This window comes from Urocitellus parryii, chromosome 7 (assembly GCF_045843805.1).
Source record: "Urocitellus parryii isolate mUroPar1 chromosome 7, mUroPar1.hap1, whole genome shotgun sequence".
Taxonomy (NCBI): Eukaryota; Metazoa; Chordata; class Mammalia; order Rodentia; family Sciuridae; genus Urocitellus; species Urocitellus parryii.
Window position 1 is genome coordinate 127,852,187 of NC_135537.1, and position 24,271 is coordinate 127,876,457.

General features: G+C 45.0%; 1 protein-coding gene across 3 annotated transcripts; it reads left to right on the plus strand.

Annotated features, from left to right (window-relative positions):
- The first annotated feature begins 1,058 nt into the window (after positions 1 to 1,058).
- On the plus strand, positions 1,059 to 20,377 carry Dhrs7c (dehydrogenase/reductase 7C). 3 transcript variants are annotated; one of them, XM_026390587.2, is made up of 7 exons: positions 1,060 to 1,200; positions 1,394 to 1,553; positions 11,881 to 11,993; positions 13,925 to 14,138; positions 15,994 to 16,086; positions 18,658 to 18,813; positions 20,114 to 20,377. In XM_026390587.2, exons 2-7 carry the CDS (start codon positions 1,400 to 1,402, stop codon positions 20,320 to 20,322), a joined length of 939 nt encoding a protein of 312 aa, XP_026246372.2. In that variant the 5' UTR covers positions 1,060 to 1,200; positions 1,394 to 1,399; the 3' UTR covers positions 20,323 to 20,377. The 3 variants fall into 3 exon arrangements, with proteins under 3 accessions (XP_026246373.2, XP_026246372.2, XP_026246375.2); XM_026390590.2 differs by having other exon boundaries at positions 1,061 to 1,200; positions 13,928 to 14,138; XM_026390588.2 differs by having other exon boundaries at positions 1,059 to 1,553.
- Positions 20,378 to 24,271: the final 3,894 nt, after the last annotated feature.

Genomic DNA, 24,271 nt, shown 5'->3' on the forward strand with positions numbered 1-24,271 from the left:
GGCTTCTTTGCTGCTCCTGGAGAATACCAAGCACACGCTGCCCCAGGGCCTCTGCATATGCCTGCTCTCAGAAGAATAAATTAAAAATGTGAGGTATATTTACACAATGAATAATCTCCAACTTCGCACAACAATATGGATGTATCTCACAAATGTAGAGCTAAGCATAAGAGTAACAACTTTGCAAATCTATTTAAATGAAGTTTTAAAAAAAAGAAAATACAGAGAGAAAGGCAAAACTAATACATGCATTTTGGATGGTGGGGATTTTTCTTTATTTCCCTGGTTATTCCTAAGGAGGAAAATGCCATTTCCCTCATCCCCACTCCTGCACAACATTGCTGCTTACTCTGCTTCCTGGTCAACCTCATAGCCTTCAACCACACAATTAGAACATTGTTGCAACTGTCTTCTGGGTTTTCATGGCTTGAGAGCTTGAAGTGAGAACTCGTTTCTCCATTGCTCACTGCACTGAGTCCCCTTCTGCAATTGAAATATTTAACATGGGAGATAAATTCTTAGTATTTTTAATGATAACAGTTAACAAGAGTCATCTCCTGTGGGGGAGTCTATTCCAGATGCACAATTTGCAGTATCTTGTCTTCCCAACATTCCTGCAAGAAAAGACTATTATTCCCATTTTGCAAATGAGAAAACCAAGGCTCCGAGAGCTACAAAATACTCCCCAGACAGTGTTCTTTCTGGTATTTTGTGTCACACCTCCAAATGGTTCCATCTGCACCAGGCTTTGTTCTATTTAATAATTTTTTTCCTGTGGTTTTCATTCCCAATCAGAAAGGGAATAACAAATAGCCCTGCTACCACCTCAGTCTGAACTACTGGAAGCTCCCTGATACGGGAAGTGTGGCTGAGGCTGTTTGGGCAGAGAGTCTAGATCCCTAAAGCTCAGCCCCCAAGTTGCAGAGGAAACCTCTCCAACCCAGGAGAGCTCTAACAGTCCTGGCAAGCACTCTGAAATCAGAGCCGGCCAGCATGTGTCCCTGAATATCAGAATAGACACTATATTTACCCTGAAAAGCCCTTTAGTGCAAATGAGAGCTATAAATAACCATTAAGGCCCAAGCAAGTGGCCTTCACCCATGGATTTCCTTCCCAACATGCAGACCCATTTTAATTAAATTTGTCATTAACCTTTGGGGAGGGCAGGCGCCCTGGATCCAGCTTGCTTTCAGAGACACCGTGAGTAATTCCTTATTTCATGGACATTTGGGGTTGAGCATGCTCACCGGGTGCTCACTTCCCGGGAGCTTGCACAGAGCTGAGTTTCCAGGAGAAGAGGCTCTGGGATTGGAGTGACTGTCCCCTGCAGACCTGGGCATCACAATCAGTTTCTCTGCAAAGCCAATCCTTCTCTGACCCTGTCTTCCCCCAGAGCAAGATGGGGGTCATGGCCATGCTGATGTTGCCCCTGCTACTCCTGGGAATCAGCGGCCTCCTCTTCATATATCAGGAGGTGTCCAGGCTGTGGTCAAAGTCAGCGGTGCAGAACAAAGTGGTGGTGATCACAGATGCCATCTCAGGACTGGGCAAAGGTAAGTGGGCTTCACTCCCTGGTGTGCTCATCTCTAGCCTGCCAGGAGGGGAGGGGTCAATTCTGTGTTCTCTCTTTGCATCTTCCACGGAACCAGCAAGTTTTTTGCTCCCTGAGAGGTCACAATTTCCTTGCCTGATAAGTGAGCGGATTGGCACTCATCAGGTTACGATCGCACAGGGCTAAAACCGATCTATGGATGCTATTGATATTGCTTTCAAGGAGTTTCCAGAAATTTTGAAAGGCAAAGCCCTTAGAGGGGGTTGCATCTGGATTTTGAACCCAGACAAGGGTACTGGGTTTAATGCTTGGTTCCAGCACTTGGACATTTTGTTGCAGGAAACAGACTGGCCGAGATGCAGCAGGCAGCACTTGGAGAGGAGAACTCCAAACTTTATTTTGTGTGGGTGGGCCCAGAGGAAAACAAAACTCCAAATTCTGAGCCCCGATCCACAGTTTCTCACAATCTTTCTAGGCTCTCTAGTGTCATAGATTTTCCAGTCTACCCGATGGACAATTGTGCACGGGGTTTCTAGCGGGGAAGCATGTTTTCGGAAGTTAAGTGTGATAAGGGGAAGAACTGGTTCCTCTTACAAGGAAGGCCTTGGAGAAATCCCTGGCCTTGGACCCAGAAGCCTCCACTTCCTGGATAAAGGAACCAATCCCTTCCCCAGGCGTTGATTTCTTACCATAACATTTTTATAATTTCATTTCACAACCAGGTCTGGTTTTACCATCTCAATTTCACTTCTCTGCCTTCAATTTCTCATGTGAAGCAACGGAGCTAGCAGTCTCTACCCCATACTGTCTTTGTGAGGAATCAATGAATTCACACAAGGGTAGCACTTAGAAGAGCACCTGGGGCTATCATGGGAGCCTCTCATTATTTATAATAATGATGCTGATGTACAAATTTAGGCAGAGCAGACCCATTTCCCTGTGCCACACTCCCCACCACTCCCTATTGTATCATTCTTGGCCTGATTCTTTCAACTACCTCACTACCCAGTCTTGAAGGCATTTACATTTGCAACTCCTGAATTAGATAGTCCCAGAGGCTCTTCTGCTGGTGGCATCTGTGCCCTGAGGGGTTCTGAATGTCCTTTGGTTTTGCAAGATTCTGACTCTGTCATTCTGAAAATGATAGCACAACCCCATCTGTTTTATGGGTTAGGGGTGATTTCTGCTGTTGTTTTTGTTAATCAAGCATGGAACCCACAGAGCCAAGCATTTATCAGTCACTCAACAAGTGACTGTTGGTCCCCTGTGTCCTGAGAATTAATTCCTTCCAGAGAGTCTCTACTGGGGGTTGGGCACTTCCTCCCATGGTGCCACCATCATGAGAACACTTGTAACCGCCTCTCTGAGAATTCCTTCAATGCCTTCTGCTTGTCCTTGTGGGTACCTCAATGGCAGTCCATCTGCATGCTTTGAGAATGGATTAGATTTCAGTGAGTGATCCACTTGGGTCAACCACGTCAGGATAGAACAGAGCATGAGGCACATAGACTTGGGTCTGTAGATGGCCCATTCACGAAGCAATTCCCAAAGGGGATATCCTGCCTCATTAGAATGAGAACTCAGAAGGGAGCAGGACACAAACTCCAACAGAGCACACATTTGTTTATCAGATGAGACATCAGGTGACAGTTTTACCCTGAAAAATTGGAGCCGTTCAAAGTCAAAGACTTTGGGAAATATTGTTCTCCAAATAGAAGATGTCTGTCTAGAATCTGGCCCGCCTGCCAACGCACCCCTCCACCCTGGAGCCCTCCTGCCAATTGCCCCTTGCTGTTGGCCCCTGAGGAACTTCCCTCTTAGATCCTGGGATCCTTTGTTTCCCCACACCATCTTTAGCTTACTCCTTGGGCTGAGCTCTGACTGTCTCTGAGTTGGTCCCCTAGACCAGGCTTCCTGATGGTGGAGCCTGACTTTTGTTCACCCTGGTATCCCTAGCACCTAACTCTATACTTGGCATCCAGTAAATTCCCAGCATGTGTTTATGTGATGAATGGCCTCTAACAGAGACCACGAGTTCAGGGAGGTCACTCATTTAGATAAGCATGTTCTTATATGTTTGCTTTATTGGTTTCCAATATGGTCCAAGAATATGCTCTGTGTGATTTCAATTCTTTTGAATTGTTGATGCATGCTTTATGGCCTGGATATATGGTCCATAGTTACGTAGGTTCCTGAGAGCTTGGTGTTTGAGGAGGTTGCTCAGCTCTTCTATGTCCTCGCTCATTTGCTTACTAGATAGCACAACTAGTCTCCCTATTGCTGAGAGCTGTGCATTTGTTTTAATTGTTTTTAAAAATCTCATTTGGTTAGGACCCTAGGAAATACATCTCAGGAGCAAAATGGCATGGGAAGGGTGGAATGTGACCTATTCTGTCCTGACTGCTGTCAGTATTCTTTCTGTCTTTATCTCATTGACCCACCCTGGGAAGAAATGCAAAGCAGAAAGAAATAAAGTCCAAGTATTTAGAAGTAACTCGAGAAGCGGGGCGTGTGTGTGTGACCTTAAACAAATGCCTGGCCTCGGCGTGCCACTGATTCCAGGTTCCAACTGCTCCATTTCTCAAGCCCGAGGAAAGGAGGAAGCGAGAGACAGGGAGAGGATGAAGTGGGTTCTGTGCAGCCCACAGCACACTCTGGATCCATGGAACCCGGGAGAACCCCCAGGAAGCACCAGGTGGTACACTAAGAAAGTCAAACCAACAGACCAAAGTTAGGACATCCAACCCACATCCCAACTCCCCACAATTCAGACAAGTCAGATATCATGCCATCCTACACCTGGCATGTCTGTGGCAAGAGTGACAATCAAAATACTTCAATCACTTGAAATGTACCAACCAAATATCTCCCCTGCCCATGCTTTTTATCACTTTTAAAATGCACAATTTTCCCTCTTTAAACATTGCTGAAATCACACTAGGTGCAGTGATAACATGCTGGTCATCCCAGCACCTGGGGAGGCTGAGGCAGGAGGATCGAAAGTTCAAGACCAGCCTGGAGAACTTAGTGAGAACTTGAGAGCCTGTCTTAAAATAAAAAAATAAAATAAAATAAAAAGGGCTGAGGATGGAGCTCAATAATACAGCACCCCTGGGTTCAATCCCCAGGTCCAAAAAAGAAAAAAAGCTGACATCAGGTATCTTACAGGGCATCTAACAATCTGTAGAAAGCTGTCTTTTCTCATTCTATGTCCTCTGAAGCCAGGAAGCATCTTATAGTCAATGGCATCTGAGATTTCTTTGTGTGAATTGGCCAGTGTCCTGGTGTTTCACACAGATAAATGCTGAGCCCAGCTGATAAAGAGTAAAAATAACACCCGGTACAGCAGGAGCCTGGCCTCAGCAGAAAAAATGATTTATTTGGGACACTGGTGCCTCTGGGCTTGCAGTGGGCTACAGCCTCTAGGGCCCACCTGGGAAAGCAAGGTGGCAGCAGAGAGGTCGTAGAACATCAGGTGCCTCTCGGAAGGAAGCCAGGGCTGCAGGTTTAGTCTGGCTCCTGGCCACAGGTCCTCCCCTCCCCCAGTACCCAGCTTAAGAGGAAGGAAGAAAATGGGTGAGGGACAGTATATCCCTTCCCAGCCATGGTGGGACTGGCCAAGAGGCATCCTAGTGTGGAGAACAAGTGACCTTCAACTTGGACGTCCCACTTCAGATTCCTTGGCTTTACATCCTGGCCTCACCACTTACAAGCTGTGGGACTCCAGGAAATTCAGATCAACTCAAGGAACCTCATGTCTCTATTTGTAAAAATGTGACCCGGGTGGCTGCTTGACACCCAGCATGGCTGCTATAATGCTAAGGGTTTGAATCTAGAACGTCCCATTAGAAAGACCGAGGTGCTACAAGAAGTCAAACACCTGCTCTGAGCCGGTGGGCCAGGCAAACTTTACTTCTGCCAGGGGGCGAGCTATAGAACCTGGCCAGCAAGGGCACCTGGGCTGCCAGTCTGCCTGCTCTGGTCCCTCATTCAGGGCTGCCTGCCTTTGTCCTGATAGGAGGGGCGGGGTCACCATGCATGCACGCGATTGGCTCATTTTTTTTTTTTTAAGTTGGGGCAAGAAAAGGGAAGGATGGTGGTGAAAATGGCTACAATTTGGATCTTACATCCCAATTAAGGCTAAATACTCTATTCTGAAAATGGACCGTCCTCCTAATGTTGGCAACCTCCTCCCCACTGAAGCAAGGTTCCGAAGTGGAAATTGTAGGGGATTTTATGCAATGATCAGATGGTGAGCGCTGTAACCTCATAGGCTGATGAATGCATGTGATGGATGAATAATCTGAATGAATTACTGGGTGGTAACTGTAGGCAGGCGGAGCCAGGAAGTAGGTCCCTGGGAGCTTGGCCTTGGGGACTGTATCTATTCCTGGCCCCTCCCCACTTCCCTTCTGCCTTAAGTGAGTGGCATTCCTCTGCTGCCCCCCTCTGCCTTGCTGTTTCTATAAAGGAGTCTGTCGACTGTGGTCTGTGAGTCAAAATAAATCTCTCCTCTTCTAAGTTGCTGCTTTTTTTTTTTTCCAGGTATTTTGGTCACAGCAACAAAAAGCTAACACATATAAATAGCCCCTCGGCATTACAGCTAAAACTCCGAATGTCCCTCCAAATGAAATGTCTTCATGAATTCTGTTGTCATCTAGGCCATAAAAAAAAAAAATTAAAAAATGATTAAGTTAAAAAGCAAACAACACCTAGAACCCCACTGGGGAAAGTGTCTTCTATTTCCTCCCCCTTCCTCCGTTACGATGCTCCTAAATATGATCATTTGTGAATGAATGAGATTCATCAAGAGGCAAACAAATTGTGTCAGCCTTTTTCAAATTTATTCAAAGGGGGAACTCCTTCCTCTGCAGTTTAAGGGGAAAGAAGAAAGAAAGAAACATCAGACATCCCGTGGCTTTCTGGTTACTATAGATTATGTAAAATCCTTTGGTCACCATAGGCCCCAAAGCATTGCACGGATTGAAAAATTGGGACGCCTAGTCCAATGTATAATCAAGATGTCCATTTTCCTTAAAGTTGAACTTTCTTTCCCCATCCTGCTCCCCGCCCCCACAGCTAGAGCAAGTACTGTTATGCCAGATTTGTGGGACCTCAATGAGCTGAATCCAATGTAATCACACAAGAGTCTTTATTGCAAGCTCGAGCCTGGACTCAAAACCGTTTCGGACTCAGGGTCTCAAGGAGTGAGCCTGGGTCCTTTGTCCAGTGTGATTTTATAGGTTTTGGGGGGATACTCTAAGTGTCACAACATCACACAGCAAATCATTTCACACCACATGAAAATCAAATAACAACTCCTAACATTGATTAGCACATTCACTGACGGGAACAAGTTGGGTAGGGGTGATTGGTTAGTACAAGAGGGGGATTCATTTTAACTGATTGGTTTAATCCATGAGGGGTGTATATGCTAACCTACATGGTTTCCCAACATGTTATCAACCACCGAGACTACTGGGGGGGGGGGGTCATCTGGCATCCCAGATATTTTCCCTGTCTCATGCTGATTGGTGGTTGCTAGGGCGTTGCTATGGGTCCTCACCTAGCCTAACTGAGTCAGGGACATCTGGAGCCGCAGATCTCTCCATCATTTACAGACAAACCACTCAGCAGGGTGGGTATGTGTCTAGGAGTGCTCTGTGGGTTTTTTCCAATAACCAGGGTCAAGCCCCCCTCCCTTTGGACAGGCCTTGAGGTAGAAGCTGTTTTCAAAAATGAAGTTACATCAGTTTCTCAATACTAGGCTAGCTTCCTGCTGTTTCTGACCCTCCTAGGGGCAGATGGGCAGGAAGGAGAGAGAGAAGAGCACAAGACACTCTTATCTCAACTGACATGTTGTAAGATGGTTCCAAGCTGCATGGATCTTGCATGTGCTTATAACTTAAGTCTGGCTGGAGTTGTAGCTCAGAGGTGCAGTGCTTGCCTACTATGTGCAAGGCCCTGAGTTCCAGCCCCAAGTGCTGCAAAGAAGCAATTCTTCCTCACTTCCGTGAAGTGGGGCATATGCGCTTTTTCTCCACATTCTCCCTTTGGCCCCTGGTTTTGTGGTTTGTCAACTCCATGGAGAGGCTTCCTTTTGGAGTTCTACTTCCCTTCTAACAGGTCTTCATGGGCCGACTTCAAAAGAGCTCTCAACCAAAGCATGGCCTACCTCTGGTCCACTGTGGCTCTGAGCTCTTCTGTGCTTCAGACAATTCCCCAAGGAGCAGCCCTAGTTTTCTTTGCCTCTGCTCCTGGCTCTCGCCCATTACATTTCTCAGGTGTGACTCAAACATTAGGCTGGTTTCTGGTTGCAGGGAACTCCTAGTAGGTTGTTCATCGGGTCCCTCTAGTACCTTCTCTCTAGGATAGAGGTGACAGGAAAGAAATGTATCTCCAACCCTAGTCCATGGGCAGAAACTCACTCTCCAGAGAGATCCCCCTCCCAAGCTACCCCTCTCTCTCAATCCTCTTCTTTGATCCGTTTTCATGATCCAGTTTTTGGCTAAAGGGAATGGAATTTCCTAAAATAGGGTTTCAGTTATTTTCTTTGAAAATCTGCATCTTGGACTGCCACCTAACTTTAGAATTTTGCATCTATTTCATCTCAGAGCTTTAGTTAAACTTACAATTTAATATCCTGTTACATATAGATATATATGATTTATCCTGTAATACACATACACACAAAGACATTGGTCAAGTTATAGCATTATATTTGACACATTGATGTTAAATCTTTTCCCTTTTTTTTTTTTTTTGGAACTTAGTTTATTGTGAACTTCTTGTATGTCAGTAGATGCATTTCAGCAAAATCAGTTTTTGGGGTTTCAAAATACTCTGTCTACACCTACTATAATTTACCTTACCAATCTCCTTTTCTATTGGACATTTGCAATTACCTCCAACTCTTTACTATTATAAGTGATCCTGAGATAAACAATCTTATAACTATGTCCATGTATATATTCTTGATTATGTCCTTAGAACAAATGCTTAGAATTAGTGCTTTTAAAGATACTGTCAAGTTTTTCTGCCTAAGGATTATAACAATGTATATTTCACTAAACTGAAACTGGGAGGAAAGCCCCTTTTATATTGCCAAAACTATTATCAATTTTGTTCTTGGTTATCTGTTCAATCAAAATGTGTGCTGTGTTTAAATGTGCATCTCTTTATTGTTGGTATAAACTCTTACCTTCTGTACATTAACTCTTGGTCCTTTTTAAATGAATTGCTACCTTATCTCCTTGATCCATTTCTTTATTAGTCTTTATCTTTTTTCTTATTGATTTGTAGGAGTTCTTTGAATAAGAATTAATTAGTTATTTACTTATATATAGGTTATAAATGCTTTTACTTGATTTATTCTTTTTTATGCTTTTTAAAAATATTTTTAATATCTTTATTTTTGTGTATTTATTTTTATGCTTTTTTGATGTAAGGTTTTTAAGGGTAAAAATCTACAAATCAAGCCAGGTGCAGTGGTACATGCCTGTAATCCCAGTGGATTGAGAGGCAGAAGGATCCCAAGTTCAAAGACAGTCTCAGCAATTTAGCAAGGCCCTAAGCAACTCAACAAGACCCTGTTTCTAAATAAAATTCAAAAAAGGACTAGAGATGTGGCTCATTGGTTAAGAACTCTGGGTTCAAACCTCAGTACAAAAAAAAAAATCTACAAATCATTTCTGTTGTGATTTGTTTCTTCGGTGTATGCTCAAAAAACCCTTTCCCAACTCAAGAATATATATCCATTTCTAGTTCTTTTATGATTCTATTTTTATGTTTAACTGTTTAGAATATTTTGGTATAATGCGTTTAGTTTTCCCTCCAAACAGATATCCAAATACCACTTTTTAAATAATATGTTCTTTTCCCACTAATTCAAAACACTAACTCTATCAAATATATATTAAATTCTCATCAATGCCTGGCTCTATTTTCATCAGTATTTTTATGTATGCTTGCATTGCATTACTAACACTCTGCTTTCATTTCTGGGCTTTTGTATTTTAATAACAATGTTTTCAAAATATTCTTTGCTTTCTTCATATTTATTACTCGGATTCAAATGTGCAAAGCATTTCAAATAAAATTCAGAGTCTTTTTGTCATTTCTCAGGACATGTTAAGATCCTGATTTCCTGCATCAAATTAATATGGAGATGAACTGATCTTTATTGAATTTTGCCATCCACAGTCATCATGGACATCCCATTTTTCGATAAAACCTCCACATTGGGAGAAGCCATACATTTTCTGCAGTGCTAATGATTCAACATGACATGATTAATGCAGTCACATATTATTTATTTATTTTTGGTACCAGGGATTGAACACAGGGGCGCTTGACCACTGAGCCAGCTCCCCAGCCCTATTTTATATTCTATTTAGAGACAGAGTCTCACTGAGTTGCTTAGCACTTCACAGTTGCTGAGGCTGGGTTTGAACTCTCAATCCTCCTGCCTCAGCCTCTTAAGCTGCTGGGATCACAGGCATGCACCACTGCGCCTGGCTGCAGTCACTTCTTGATGTGTGAAACTCAGACTGCAGACTGACCACAGCTCCCCTCCTTCCAGCTCTCTCCATTGTACCTGATTTTTGTTGTTGTTGTTGTTGTTGTTGTTGTTGTTTGTTTTGTTTTGTTTTGTTTTGTTTTTCAGTGCTGTGGATGGAACCCTGGGAGCTCCACATGCTAGGCCAGCACCCTACCACTGAGCCATAGCCCAACCCTAATGCACCTGTTCTCAGACCTTCAGACAACATGGTCCAGCCCCTCAACTGCTCTCCCTTCAATACCCCACTTCCCCTGCTTACAAAGCCCACATATAGAACCTCAGCCAAGTATCTGGTCCAGCTGGTGTCCTCCTTTCTATCTGCATCAACCTGCTGCCCTTGTAGGAGAAAAAAATCACACAATTACAAAATCACTTTGAGCCCCTGCACCCAGGTATCTGGCTCCATCCAGTTTGCCAGGCATCCTTCAGTGTGCCAGGGCAGCCTGGGGACAATACTGGATACCATCCTGGAGAAGGTGCTGCTGGTGCCTCCCACCCATCCCTGTGCTTGGCCAGTTCATTCATTCTTCAGGTGCTGTGCGTCCTATCCCCAGGTGTTGGCTGTTAATGGCTCACAGATACTTTCTTTCCCAGAGATTTATCCTCAGCCAGTGAACCTTACCTTGCCCAGGAGTTCTGCAGCCTTGGAGGGGACAGCCACAGTCAGCGACTGGCTGACACCAAGTGTGCAAAAGCTGGTCCTCTTTCCTCAGCTAGGACTGTGCTGGATAGGTTTAGACTCTGGAAACTTCCTTGGATCAAGCCAAGGTCAGACTTTGCCGCAGACCACAGTGTTGGCTGGCATCTGCTCCGTGTCCTCACTCCCAGATAGGTTTTATAGTATTCCCTCAAATCCTGGCCACATGATTCGCTGTCTCAGAGTCTATGTCTGGGGAATCCAACCTGAGATACCACCTCCTAAGGTTTTGATGAGAATTAAATGAGCAAATATATGCAAATCTTTTTCAACAGTTCCTAGAACGATCCAGTTGTCAAAATAAAGTGAACCACTGTTATTTTTAAGTATCAGGATTCTGATACATAAGAATACTGTGTGTCTACAATTGTTGCCCAGTTGAAAGAGTGCTAGGTTGGGTCAATCGGGAATTAGTCCAGAATAAAATTAATTAGACAGAAAAAAGATTCATGTTTTTACAAAAAGAGCCCTGGCTGAGGTATCTCTCCACAGAGAAAATGTAGAGAATGGGGGGCATTGGATAGGGACAAGCATAGTGGCTGTTCTCAAGATTTTAGGTATCTTCCAGGTTCTCTGTAGGAGTGTGATCCTAAATAAAGGCTAGGTGGTCAGGGCCATATTTGTGTTCAATATAAGAAAGAATTTTCAGTCATTAGAATTATCCAGCAAACTCACCTACAGTGAGTTTCTCTTCACAGGAAGCAACTAAGCTGAGGTTCAAAAGGCCTTTAAAAAAAAAAATCTGGTGTGTAGCTCAGTGGTAGAGCATGTGCTTAGCATGTGCAGGAATAAGGATTCAATCCCCAATACATGCACCCCCAAGAAAATAAATAAATAAAATAAGGAGAAGGAAAAGAAAAGAAATTTTAGCCTAGAGGAAGATCTGAATGAAATGACCTCATGGTGCTAAGACTTTTGAATTTTGTGTGTGTGTGTGATGCTAGGGATCGAACCCAGAGCCTTGTGCATTTGAGGCAAGCACTCTACCAACTGAGCTACATCCCCAGCCCTTTTGAATTCTTTGACTGCTTGAATTCCTTATAACTATCCTACTTCTTTTTTTCTCCATAGAGTGTGCTCGGGTGTTCCATACAGGTGGGGCGAGACTGGTGCTGTGTGGAAAGAACTGGGAGAGACTAGAAAACCTATATGATGCTTTGACCAGTGTGGCTGACCCCAGAAAGGTAAGGCTTTCAGCAATTGGCTCAGGTCACTTCTAGGTGACCCAACCATTCCTAGAATTCCAGAGATTATCGTAGCCTCCAGTGATTATTGAGGTAGGGCTCTTGGGCCAAGTGGAATAAATTGGTAATTGCTTTGGGCAAATAGGAGGCAATGGTCCCCCTGACCTTGACATAGGCATAAGGGGTGACTTGCTTTGATTACTCACCATGCCAAAAATTTAGCCTGACTCTCATCCGGAGTCTGTATAAGTTACACCCCAAAAGAATCTAGAATACAAGGAATGTCCAAGGTCTGTGCTGATTATAGACAGGGCTGGTTTTAAAACAAACAAGGATAACAAATTCTCAAATGACATCCCTTCAAAGAAATCAGGGACATGAAGTCCCCTCCCAAGATGTCACCCAGGAAGTGAATATTTATCTCAGGGCAGCTTCAATTTTTCCCAGCATTTCGGGAGCATTGTTTAAGAACTTGCGCTTCAGGCTCTCCTCAAAATTCTTGGGTTGTTTTTAAATCTGCACCCTTGAGGTTGGATTTGATACTTGTCAACAGCCAAAAGTAATTTAGAACTAAATCTGGTATTTTTTAAAATTTTTTTTTAGTTGTAGCTGGGTACAATATCCTTATTTATTTACTTATTTATTTTTATGTGTTGCTGAGGATCGAACCCAGGGTCTCACACCTGTGAGGCAAGCGCTCTATCACTTAGCCCCAGCCCCAGCTAAATCTGGTATTTGAGGAGGTGGATCAAATAGGACAAGATGGAATTCTCCAAAGTGTTTCTTAGGATTTTACTAGATTACAATGTTCTGCAGTCAGTTGTGTGGGCAGTGCTGAGTTAAGCCAGAGTCCTCTGTTTTCTTGATTACAGGACCTCTCAGAGCCATTGGTATGCATTGTGTGTCTCCAAAAAGAACTTGGAGAAGAGTCTAGGGAGAAGAGTCTAGATTTCCCACACAAATGTGACCACACAGTGGTCTTTTCTCTTGAAAGCCATATCTCAGAACTAGTGTCTGTCCTACACTAGGATTGTATCAACCACACAGTGCCACCAATTTTCCCATCTACCCTTCACCCCTGGGCTAATAGAGTCTTAATGACTGCAAGTGTCTAGAGCTAAACACGGTACCTGGCACATAGTGGGTGCTCCAAAGATACTATGTTGAGTGTATGATTTAGGTCCAAACCAAATGTAGCTCCAGAGTACTGTGATGGATTTTCTGAATTTTGTAAGCCAGTTTGAAAAGTACTTTCCAAAAAGGAGTTCAGAGATGTTAAAAGTAGGGGCTGGTTGTGGTTCAGTGGTAGAGCTAACATGTGTGAGGCCCTGGGTTCGATCCTCAGCACCACCTACAAATAAAGTTAAAAATCCCTTGGCAACTAAAAAATATTAAAAAAAAGAAATATTAAAAGTAATGATGTCACCTTGGAAACTTGCTAGGGCTCCAAAAAGGACCAATGTCAAGGACAAGAATTGAGTATATGAGTATATGAGTATTTGGATTTATCAGTTTTGGAAACTTGGCCAAAAAAACAGACTTCCTATTGCATTTTAAGATTTGGAGTTGTTGGGGCTGGGGTGGTGGCTCAGTGGTAGAGTGCTCTTCCCTAGCATGCGTGGGGCACTGGGTCCGATCCTCAGCACCACCTAAAAATAAAATAAAGATGTTGTGTCACCTAAAACTAAAAAATAAATTTAAAAAATAGTTTTTTAAAAATTTGGAGTTGTTGTTGCCTTGGTCCCCAGAATGAATTCTTCATCCTTCTCGTTCATCCCAGAGTCATTTCAACTTCTTCTTTTGGCTTTTTTTCTTTGTTGGGGGTATTGTTGTTTGTTTTATTTGCAGTTATTATTCCATGATGTTTAAATTTCAAAAATGGTTGCTCTTAGATTGGGGTCCCTGATCCCACCCATCTCTCATTGGTTCAGCAGACATTCACCCCGAAGCTGGTCCTGTTGGATCTCGCAGACATCAGCTGTGTCCAGGATGTGGCAAAGGAAGTCCTGGATTGCTATGGCTGCGTGGACATTCTCATCAACAATGCCAGTGTGAAGGTGAAGGGACCTGTTGATAAGATCTCTCTGGAGCTCGACAAAAAGATCATGGATGCCAATTACTTTGGGCCCATCACCCTCACCAAAGGTCTCGTGAGTTTCCCTGTGGGTTTCGGGGCCACAGGATGCGAGGGAGGGTTCTGTTTGGTAGCCAGACAAGTCATGAGATTCTGGACAGAATTCCCCAACCCATAATAGAAAACTCCCGTACTTAACAACATTTTTAAAATTTAGTTTTTAGTATACGTTGGTGTCAGAAAAGGGCTCCTGGAAGTGTCTTTCTGGTATATTCCAACCTCCCTCTTATGAAACCCTTCTGCTCACCCGAGTTCTGCCCCTTACCCCTCTCCCTATACTCACGCCCATGGCTCCCCTAAGATTCAACACCTCTGCACCCCTGTCTTCACCTTTTGCCTGTATTTTGCTACACCATCCTGTTAGTTGAGCTGCTTCTAACCAGGACACCTGGTCAAAGGTTCTGTCTTCAGAAATGAATTAGAGAAAGGGTTCATCCCCCAATTACGAGAGACCCAGTATTCTTTCAACCCCTTCTTTGAAACAAAAAAGGCAAAAAGATGTTGCCTCCCTTAAAGGATGAGCTGGAGGCTCCTGTGTGGATGAGCTGGAGGCTCACCGCGGAGCTCCAAAGCAGGTGTGAAGCCCAGGAGGTTAGGGATGGAGATCACCATGAGCTAGAAGCACAAGTTGAAGCCAGGAAGGAAGGAAGGAAGGAAGGAAGGAAGGAAGGAAGGAAGGAAGGAAGGAAGGGCCCCCAATCTAAGAGCAACCATTTCTGAAATTTTAACATCATGAAATAACTGCAAATAAAACAAACAACAATACCCCAAAGAAAGAAAGGAAGAAATGTTTATCAAATCAGCAGCTCAGGGGAGAGGATAAACCCAAAGAATGCCTCCCCACTTAGGGAGCAAGGTGCTGTGCAGGGGTGGAGAAGGCACGACCTCAGAGCCACCTTCCTGAGAGCCAGCTCCCAGGCTGAGAGCCTCCTGTAATGGGATTCTAAGACAGAGAAGGGAAAAGAAGCAGTTGAGGCAGAAAGAGGACTCTCCAGAGCTTCTAGTGAAGTACCCCAGAGATGACCATTTCCTCTAGCCCAGCCCCTACGGACACACCAACAGTGGTGTGTCATTCCATCAACCCTCTATGGGGACTGCTCTATGGCAGGAAAATTAGGAACAAAAAGTGCAGTGGGAACAGATAGAGCTGGTTTCTCCTCCTGGTTGGGCCTCTCACATGCTAAGGGACCTGCGTCTGGTCACTAGCCTCTGCTCATCCCTAACACAAAGGGGCTAAATTCAATTGACCATCCTAAAAGTTGAGTCTTCAAGCACCATGTTTCATTTGGGGCCCCAGCCCCATTCACCTGTTACCATTCATTTACTTAATATCTTTCTCCACTTTTCCTCATTTTAAAGTCGAATCCACATTAGGAAGACATATTTATCATACCAACACACACATAAACCCCTCTTCACTCTCAATGAATAGAAGGCACACTGAAAACTACATGAAGTAAGTCCTTCCAATGCAGCCTGGAGGATGTTCAGTCTTTCTCTTTGCTAAAAGATTTGTTAGCATTTGCAAAACAGGCACTAAAGACATATTAGAACCAACAAGGGATTTTTTTTTCCTGAGACAATAGAAGAATTAAAAAAGAAAAGGTCTTTCCTATTATTAATAAGTTGGTGTCACTTAGTTAATGCATATTGGTTGGTCATTTAAAACCATCCAGCCAAAAACCAGCTGAGCTGGCCCTCTCTTTGAAAACACTAGATCGATGATTGTGGGGGGTCCATTCCATCCCTGTCCTGCTGGAGTCTAACTGCCACTGAGGTAGTGGTGTCATGTGTGATGGAGGGGGTGGGGAAAGAGACTGCCTGACCCCACTCAGATTTCTAATTCTGACTCATTGTGTTTTCCAGTCCTGCTTCCCAACATGATCTCCCGGAGGACAGGTCAAATTGTGTTAGTGAATAACATCCAAGGGAAGTTTGGGATCCCATTTCGCACAGCTTGTAAGTTGCTAAGACAAAAATGGCGTGCCTCATGTTGTACTTCTTATGTGATAAGACAAGCACTGTTATGTCTAAGACCAGGCATATGACTGATTCCATGGAACAAAGAATATCTCATCAGAGATGAGATGGTGTCTACGAAGTTTTCTTTTATCCATTCATTTCATTTTTTTTCAAGTATCTACAGCATGCAGATCCCTATGGGAGATGATGGGATATAAGAAATAGGGTTCCTCTCCTCCTGAAGCTCAGCTTCACAGATGGGCAGGACATGTGCTGGCTGAACACAACAAAGACAGATGAAGGTCATGCTCCTACTTGGATGCAAAGTCCCAGCACAAAGCCCTTTCCTCCATGAGGATACCCCTAAAGGACAGAAAAGAAGGTTGGGTGCACATCACAAAATGGGTTAGAGATGCAGACATTCTGAGAAAGAAAAAATGGCAGAATTATAGGGGAGGGGCAGCCCTAAAGTTAAGATGTCCAAGGAAAAGAGAGATTTCCAAGTAGATGTTCATGAGATCTGTTGGGAAAATTCCAGAGACATTCCCACCTCTGGTAAGGTAAGCTCTGGGAGGGCAGGGAACATGCCATTTCTTTGTCTTTAGTGGCCCACAGTACCATGTGCAAAATAGGAGCTCATTGTGCATCTAATGCACAAAAGGGAGAGAGGAAAGAAGAAAAGAAAATTGTGCAGGTCCCCTGCATGAGTTGCTAGGACTGCTATAACCAAATACCACAGACTGGGTATCTTGAACAAAAGAAATAGATTTATTAAGTCCATACTGGCCCATCTTTACCTGTGCAATCTGGTGCCATTCACTCACACAATCTCTCGGCTTCTCATTCTTCATAATTCACAAATTGGGCATAATAGTTCCTCTGCCCCTCTTCAATCCATACACAGTTATCCCTTGTTACTAAGAATATTAATTACTAAGTGGATTAGTTCCAAAAGCCCCGCCCCCAGAGATGCCAAAATCTATGGATGCTCAAGTCCCTTAAAAATCATATAGAAGTTGCATACAACCTACACAGAGCCTCATGTACTTTAAATCATCTCTAGATTACTTACAATACCAAAGAGTAAGTTCGTTCTATGTAAATAGTTACTAGATGGTATTGCTTATTGCTTATGGACTAGTGACCAAAAAAGAGTCTGTACATATTCAGTACAGACACAATTTTTTTCCTGAATATTTTTGATCCACAGCTGGGAAACCCATGGATACAGAGGGCTGAATGTCTTAAAATAATGAGACAGAGAGTCGCACACAAGTGCAGAGACTCACATGAAATGATGGGTGCAGGTTCACTGTACACACCAGGGAGGGCAACCTGGGGGGAAGGGGTGCAAGCACAGGCAGGTGCCCATCTGGGTTTGGTTCAGTCAGCACAGTGGCAATTTCTTTTTGTTATTTAATATTTAGTTATACAAATGTTGGAACATTTCAATAAATGTCAGGATTTCAGCTTCTGAACAACCTGGCAACAGCTGGAAGGAGCTGAGGGGTGAGAGTACTTGCAGCACAGACTGCACTCTCTCACTCACCTCGGCTCCCGGGCTGCTTCTCTGTACTCAAAGCTCACGTTTTTTAATTTTGAACCTTCTGGAAATTTAAAAGTGGTCATGCAAAAATGAACCATTTATCCAAGGGTTTCCACGAGCCAGGCTCTGTGTGACACAGCTCACACATGTTCAATGCTTAAGGCAATTCTTTCTTGGTGAGCCTCATTCTATGGGTGATGAACTGGAGCCCCAGCCCTGCACCCCAAGCCCTGAACAGTGAGGGGGTTGGATGGCTTTCCCAAAACAGCCTGGCCCCTCAGGCTGGAGAACAAAGGAAGGAGTAAGGGATCTGGTTGTGGGTATCTGAGCATGGGAGAGAGACCATAATACATCCACCTACTGCCTTCCTCTGCCTGCAGATGGGGCCCACGTACTCAAGAGGTAGCTCTAATTTCCCATCATTTGGGGAGTATCCACCATTTGGAATTTCTAGAATAATTCTTTACCCAATCCATGGCCTTCATGGTTTGAACTGAATTTGGAGCTAGATGCTATGGATGATATAGATGATATGGACAGTTTCTCCAAGAAAAAGGTGTGGGGAGGTGGTGCTGGAAGTAAGAGGGAGATCTGACCTCTGAGATTATCGCAGTCACCAGCTGGCCTGAACCTTGGATAAGTCCCTTGGGGATTAGCAGTCCTGGGAAGGAATGGGAAGTCATATCCATGCTGGACATTTTATGTTTGCTCATTTGATCTTCATAATAACTTGTCAAGAGAGATTTCATCATCATTTTTAAAGAAAGAAAACTGAGTCTCGGGTAAATTGGCCAATGGCACACAGCAGGCAGATAGCTAAACTGGACTCAATCCCAGCCCTGCCTCTTTCTACCTCTTCAAGAGAGCTTTGTCCTCATCTATAAAGCAAAGCTTGGACTCTTTAAGGCCACTTCCAGCGCTGAGTTTGCAGGAATGTGTATGTGGGCCCTCTGGCCTCCAGTGTACCCAACCAGGAAACAGGATTGGGGCCCTTCCCCACTTCTGGCTTGTTTCTCTTCCAGATTCAGCCTCCAAACATGCGGCCCTAGGCTTCTTTGACTGTCTCAGAGCCGAAGTGGAGGAATATGATGTTGTGGTCAGTACCGTGAGCCCCACTTTCATCCGGTCATACCACGTTTATCCAGAGCAAGGAAACTGGGAATCCTCCATTTTGAAATGTGAGATGTTGGAGGGGATCTGGAAGCTGGAGGGATTGGGGAGGGGAGGTCTTGCTGTGGTTTCAATAGGTCCAAGGGGGTGTTCCTAAAGCATGAGTCTGGGGGTGGTAGAGCCTGGGCAAATAGGTAACAGCAGGATTCATGTCACAAACCTCTAGGACAGGGCACCAGGCAAAGAAAATCCTGACCTGCAACCAACAGACCATGGCCAGACAGACCCTAGTCACTCAACCTGTCCCTCAGCCTGCCTGTTTTGCATGAGTAATAACCAGAATTTGGGCTTTAGGAATTGTTCTGCTAGCCGGGTGTGGTGGCACCTGCCTGTAATCCCAGTGGCTCAGGAGGCTGAGGCAGAAGGATCATGAGATCAAAGCCAGCCTCAGCAAGAGCAGGGCACTAAGCAACTCAGTGAGATCCTATCTCTAAATAAAATACAAAAGGGGGGGGGGGGCTGGAGATATGGCTCAGTGGTTAAGTGCCCCTGAGTTCAATTCCTGGTACCAAAAAAAAAGACAAAACCTGTCCTGTTCCCCTTTCCAAAATGGCAGCACAGAGTGGAGCTAAGACTTTCCAGCCAGACCACCTGCACTGGAAGCTTGCCTGTGTTGCAGATCAGACTGTTGAACACTGGCAAGTCCTTTAATGACTCTGTGCCTCAGTTTCCCCTTTACAGAATGAGGGATAATAATACCTACCTCATAGAGATTATTGAGACGCCTAAAGCGTCCATCTCACCAGTCCACCGTGAGTGCCCTATAATGCACATAATCATTATTCTAGAATATTCTAAACTCGACATCTACACTGAAGAACCAGTATGAACCAAGCCGGAGGTCAAAGCAAGTGGTCCCAGGAGGCCCTAGACAAACACAGCCTCACAATGACAAAGGGCAGGCCTTAATTCATCCAGCTCCTTCTTATTTCCTCAACTCTTCTGTGCACCTCCCTTCTCCTGCTCAAAGTGCCCTAGTCAAGGTATCAAGGAGGAACTAGGCCCACTTCACAGATGAAGAAACAGAGTCAAGTGGGGTGGGGAGCTAGTATGTCCCCAGGGGTAGAGGCCAGCGGATAGCAGAGTCAACCTGGAAGCAAGAATGGCCTACTTTCCCCCAGATTTGGGGCAGGCAGAGGGTTTGGGGCAGGCAGAGGGTTTGGGGCAGGCAGAGGGTTTGGGGCAGGCAGAGGGTTTGGGGCAGGCAGAGGGTTTGGGGCAGGCAGAGGGTTTGGGGCAGGCAGAGGGTTCTGGACAGCTTGCTTCCCCACCAGGCCACAAACCCCGGCTCCTCCTGGGGCCCTTCAGTCTTTTTCAGGAAGTTGGCCTACGGCGTGCACCCGGAGGAGGTGGCGGAGGAGGTGATGCGCACCGTGAGGCGGAAGAAGCAAGAGGTGTTCATGGCCAACCCCATCCCCAAGGCCGCGGTCTACATCCGCACCTTCTTCCCAGAGTTCTTTTTCGCCGTGGTGGCCTGTGGGGTGAAGGAGAAGCTCAATGTCCCCGAGGAGGGTTAACTGGAAGAAGCCAAGGGGTGACTCATGAGAATAAAGGCTTTCCTGGCAGGTGCCAGCTGGTGTGTCCTCTCCCTAGCCCTGGGGTCCCTCACAAGCCCTGCGCCCTGACCTGCTGGAGCCTCCCCCGTAGGAGGCACTCACCATGGCTGAACAGGTTGAGGGTGGCTCAGAGCCTGCCCAGAAGCTGCAAGGCCTCTGGGTGTCTTACACTGATGTTCCCAAGACACACTTCCAGAACCTTCCCTACTCTGGAGGGTAACAACAGGAGCCACAATGCGTCCAACACCCACATTATACACACACACTGTGGCCATGGGCCTGCTCAGAGGCCCACTGGGAAAACCACCTCCATTGCATGCAAGGATCACCTGCTCACATCAGCCTCCACTCAGCAACCTTTAGACAGAACAGCCCAGTGGGACTTTCTGTAAGGATGGAAGTATAGTTTGTATCGTCCAATATGGCAGCTGCCAGGCACATGTGCTATCAAGTGAAAAACTGAATTTTTAATTTTAATTGTGATTAATTTTAACTCAACAGATAGTATCTAAGTATTATATAATGTAATTATTATGTATTCATTATTAATATCAATGATATTAATATTTATAATGAATATACTAGGTAAATAATATAAATATATCAAATGGGTTAACAGTGTATAGTAACACACTAATATCGATCATGGATATATTATTGCATATTAATGTGTAGTTATGCATTAATATGAAGTTGAACTGATGTTATTAATAGCTTCCCTCATTGGCAGTGCAGCAGAGCTATGATAGACAGCCGTTGGACACCTTCCCCCCCCCACCCCCAGGGACTGAGCTCATTGGCCTCAAGGGTGGCCCAGCTGAGCCAGATTTTTAGACTCTCTGTTTTTCTAATATGTGCAGTGAATGCTCAGAACCTCTGGGTTTCCACTTCATTGCAGACTTTTCTTGCATTCTTACAGCAAAATTCATTTAAAATCTCCATCTTCATTACTGGTGGACACTTCACTTAGTTTAGTTTTTTTTTTTTTTAATATAGTTGATGATTCTTGGGCTGTTGGAAAATTTCTGGCAGGATTTTTTGCATAAATAATTTAAGCTGGCTCGAATTTGTCTAATATTTGTAGATGAAAGAGGGCAAAGTTTTCTTTCCTGAACGCATCATTTACAAAATTAATATATACCAGGGATACAGATGCACATATAAATCTTCATTTAAAAAGTAAAATGCCCAGGATCACGTGATCACCCTGCAGTTCATCCAACTCGAGAATGTGGCGGATGGTTGAGTCCTACAGCCATAGGAAAGCAAGATGTGGGGGCAAAATTTAGGAGAGTCAGTCAGTAAGGTAATTTTTTGAGGGTGGGAGGAGGGAAATGAACGCAGTGTTACCCGACCACTGAGCCACATCCCCAGCCCTATTTTGTATTTTACTTAGGGACAGTGTCTCCCTGAGCTGCTTAGCACCTCACTTTTGCTGAATCTGGCTTTGAACTCGTGATCCTCCTGCCTCAGCCTCCTGAGCAACAGGGATCACAGATGTGTGCCACCTCACCCGGCTGGTAACTTTCTTTTAAGAAGTTTTGTCATTGTTGGACACGGGCACTATAGGAGTGCTAAGGACAGAGCCAACAGATGGCAGGTGGGGGACTTGGGGGCATGACTGTGGCAGGAAAGTGGCTGAAACTTAATTGGTAGCCAGAAAGTAGGGATAGCAGTTCTGGAACAGATGGGACTGCATCTGGGGCCACAGAAAGCCAATTCTTGGGACTCACCAGGGCTGGGATTTGGCCATCACTCAAACCCAGGATATGAGTCCTCACCTGCTTCTTTCAGGACTCTGCCTGGTCACAGGTGAGTTCCAGACCAAGGGTGGGGGGTGAGAGGCTAAACTTTGGGTGACACAGGGGCATGGTGGGGAAGGGACCCAGTCTGGAAGCATCCACTTTGGTACTGAGAGTCACTTCCCGGAAGTGTGAGGACCCTGAGGTGGAGGAAGACCTCAGACACCTGAGATTCCTCAAAAGAAGCCCTAGAGCAACAGACTTGTAGAAAAAGGACCCTCCTGTGGATATGGGCCTGCTCACTGTTCTTCTTTCCCCTGGCCAAAGGTGCCCTGGGGCAGAGGGTGGTCAGAGACCAATGATAGAGCTAGTAAGAGTGACTGGCTGATCACCCCAGGCCTCTGCAGTTGGGATTCCTGTCCCGGACTTTGTTCTTCTCTTGACTGAATGCTCCCTGTTGGTTTCAGATGTCAACACCTCTCTGTGTCCTTTCAGGATGTGATATATCACCAGCCCCATAAATGAAAACCCACAACCCTTACGTGGGAACATAGTGGAGAAGTTTTTTAAATGTTCAAGGGACCAAGGCAAGAGGTTGGGGTTGGAGCAAGGGAGACATGCAATATGAATAATGGCCACCAGATGCCACTGTGGTTCCAAACCCGTTTTGTAACTTGTCTCCCCTGAAACATTGCATAGTGGTCATGAGCCAAGGTTATAGTCACAATTTCCAATGAACATTCCCTTTCAGCATCCCATCTGGTCTTCACATGAACCTTAATTCATTCATTGCAAGGGCTGCCAAGCCATTTCTCAGATAAGAAAACTGAGAATGATCATGTGCTATGGGATACTAGTGTTCTGGGCAGAACGTGGTCCACCTAAGGGTGGTTAGTCCCTGAGATACAGAAGGTCTGGACTCTAGGAGGACCTGGTAGCCATTGGCTGTTCCAGACCACAGAGTGGCCACCCTGAGATACTGTAGAGCAGCCTTCACACTCCACACTGGGAAAGACAGAAAAATAGAGATGATTTTCTGGGAGTCCCACCCCCTTCGCCAATATCTACAAAATTGAACTAAATAAGAAAGTTAATGAAACAGAAAAAAAAATCACATTCCCCAGCAACTACTTTTGGCCTTTGGGCCCTACCCTGTAAAGACCAGAATGCTTATGGAGAGCACATTGCTTGGAGGCTCAGGGGCTCCCCAAGGTGTGGCTGCAAGATCAAACAAATAAAGACACACTGCAGGGGGCAGCCTCTCTTTGCCCCTCCAGATCCTGGTACTGCTCCATCTCTTGGCTACAGACCCTGGGGAGGGGCTGGCAGGAAGAGAATGAGGCTGGAGTACTCAAGCCCCCAGCTTTCTCCCTGCCAGGGTACTGTAGTTGGCTGAAACCTGGGTCCCATCAGGCAGGTGTTGGGCAGGTGTCCCCTTGGGAATGGCGCCCTCCTTTTGTCCCTTCAGGTCTAGGTGTTAATGGCGCCTGCTGTTGTTAGCCCTGGGTGTCTCATCATCCTTCCCTGGGTTCTCTTAACTCTAACCACACCTCTGAAACGAGGTCGCTCATTAAACTCTCCTTGATTACCTCATGTAATAGGTTGAATGGTGTGTATCCCTCCCCCAACTAAAAAGAGAGAGAGAGAGAGAGAGAGAGAGAGAGAGAGAGATAATGATGTCCTAGTCCTCAGCAACTTAGAATGTGACCTCATTTGGAATGGGGTGTTTGCAAAATGGGACTAGTTAACCCCTTTCCAATGTGACTGGTGTCGTTATAAGATGGGAAAACAGAGACACACAGGGAGACGGTCCTGGGCTACTGAAGGCAGAGATTGGTGTTCTACAACTACAAGCCAAAGAATGCTGGAGATTTTCAGCAAACCAGCAGAAGCTAGAAAGAGTCAAGGAAGTTGTTATGGTTTGGATCTTAAGTGTCCCCCCAAAGTCTCATGTGTTAAAGGCCTGGTCACCAGCCTGTGGCATTGTTAGGAGATGGTGGGATTCTTAAGAGGTACATCCTGATGGGAGAAAGTTAGGTTATTGGGACCTCTGATTCCTTCCTCTCTCTTTGCTTCCTGGCTGCCACAGGTAAACAGGTTTCCTTTCTCTATATGCTCTCTTGTCTTAATATTCTGTCTTGTCACAAGCCCCAAAGCAAGAGGGCCAA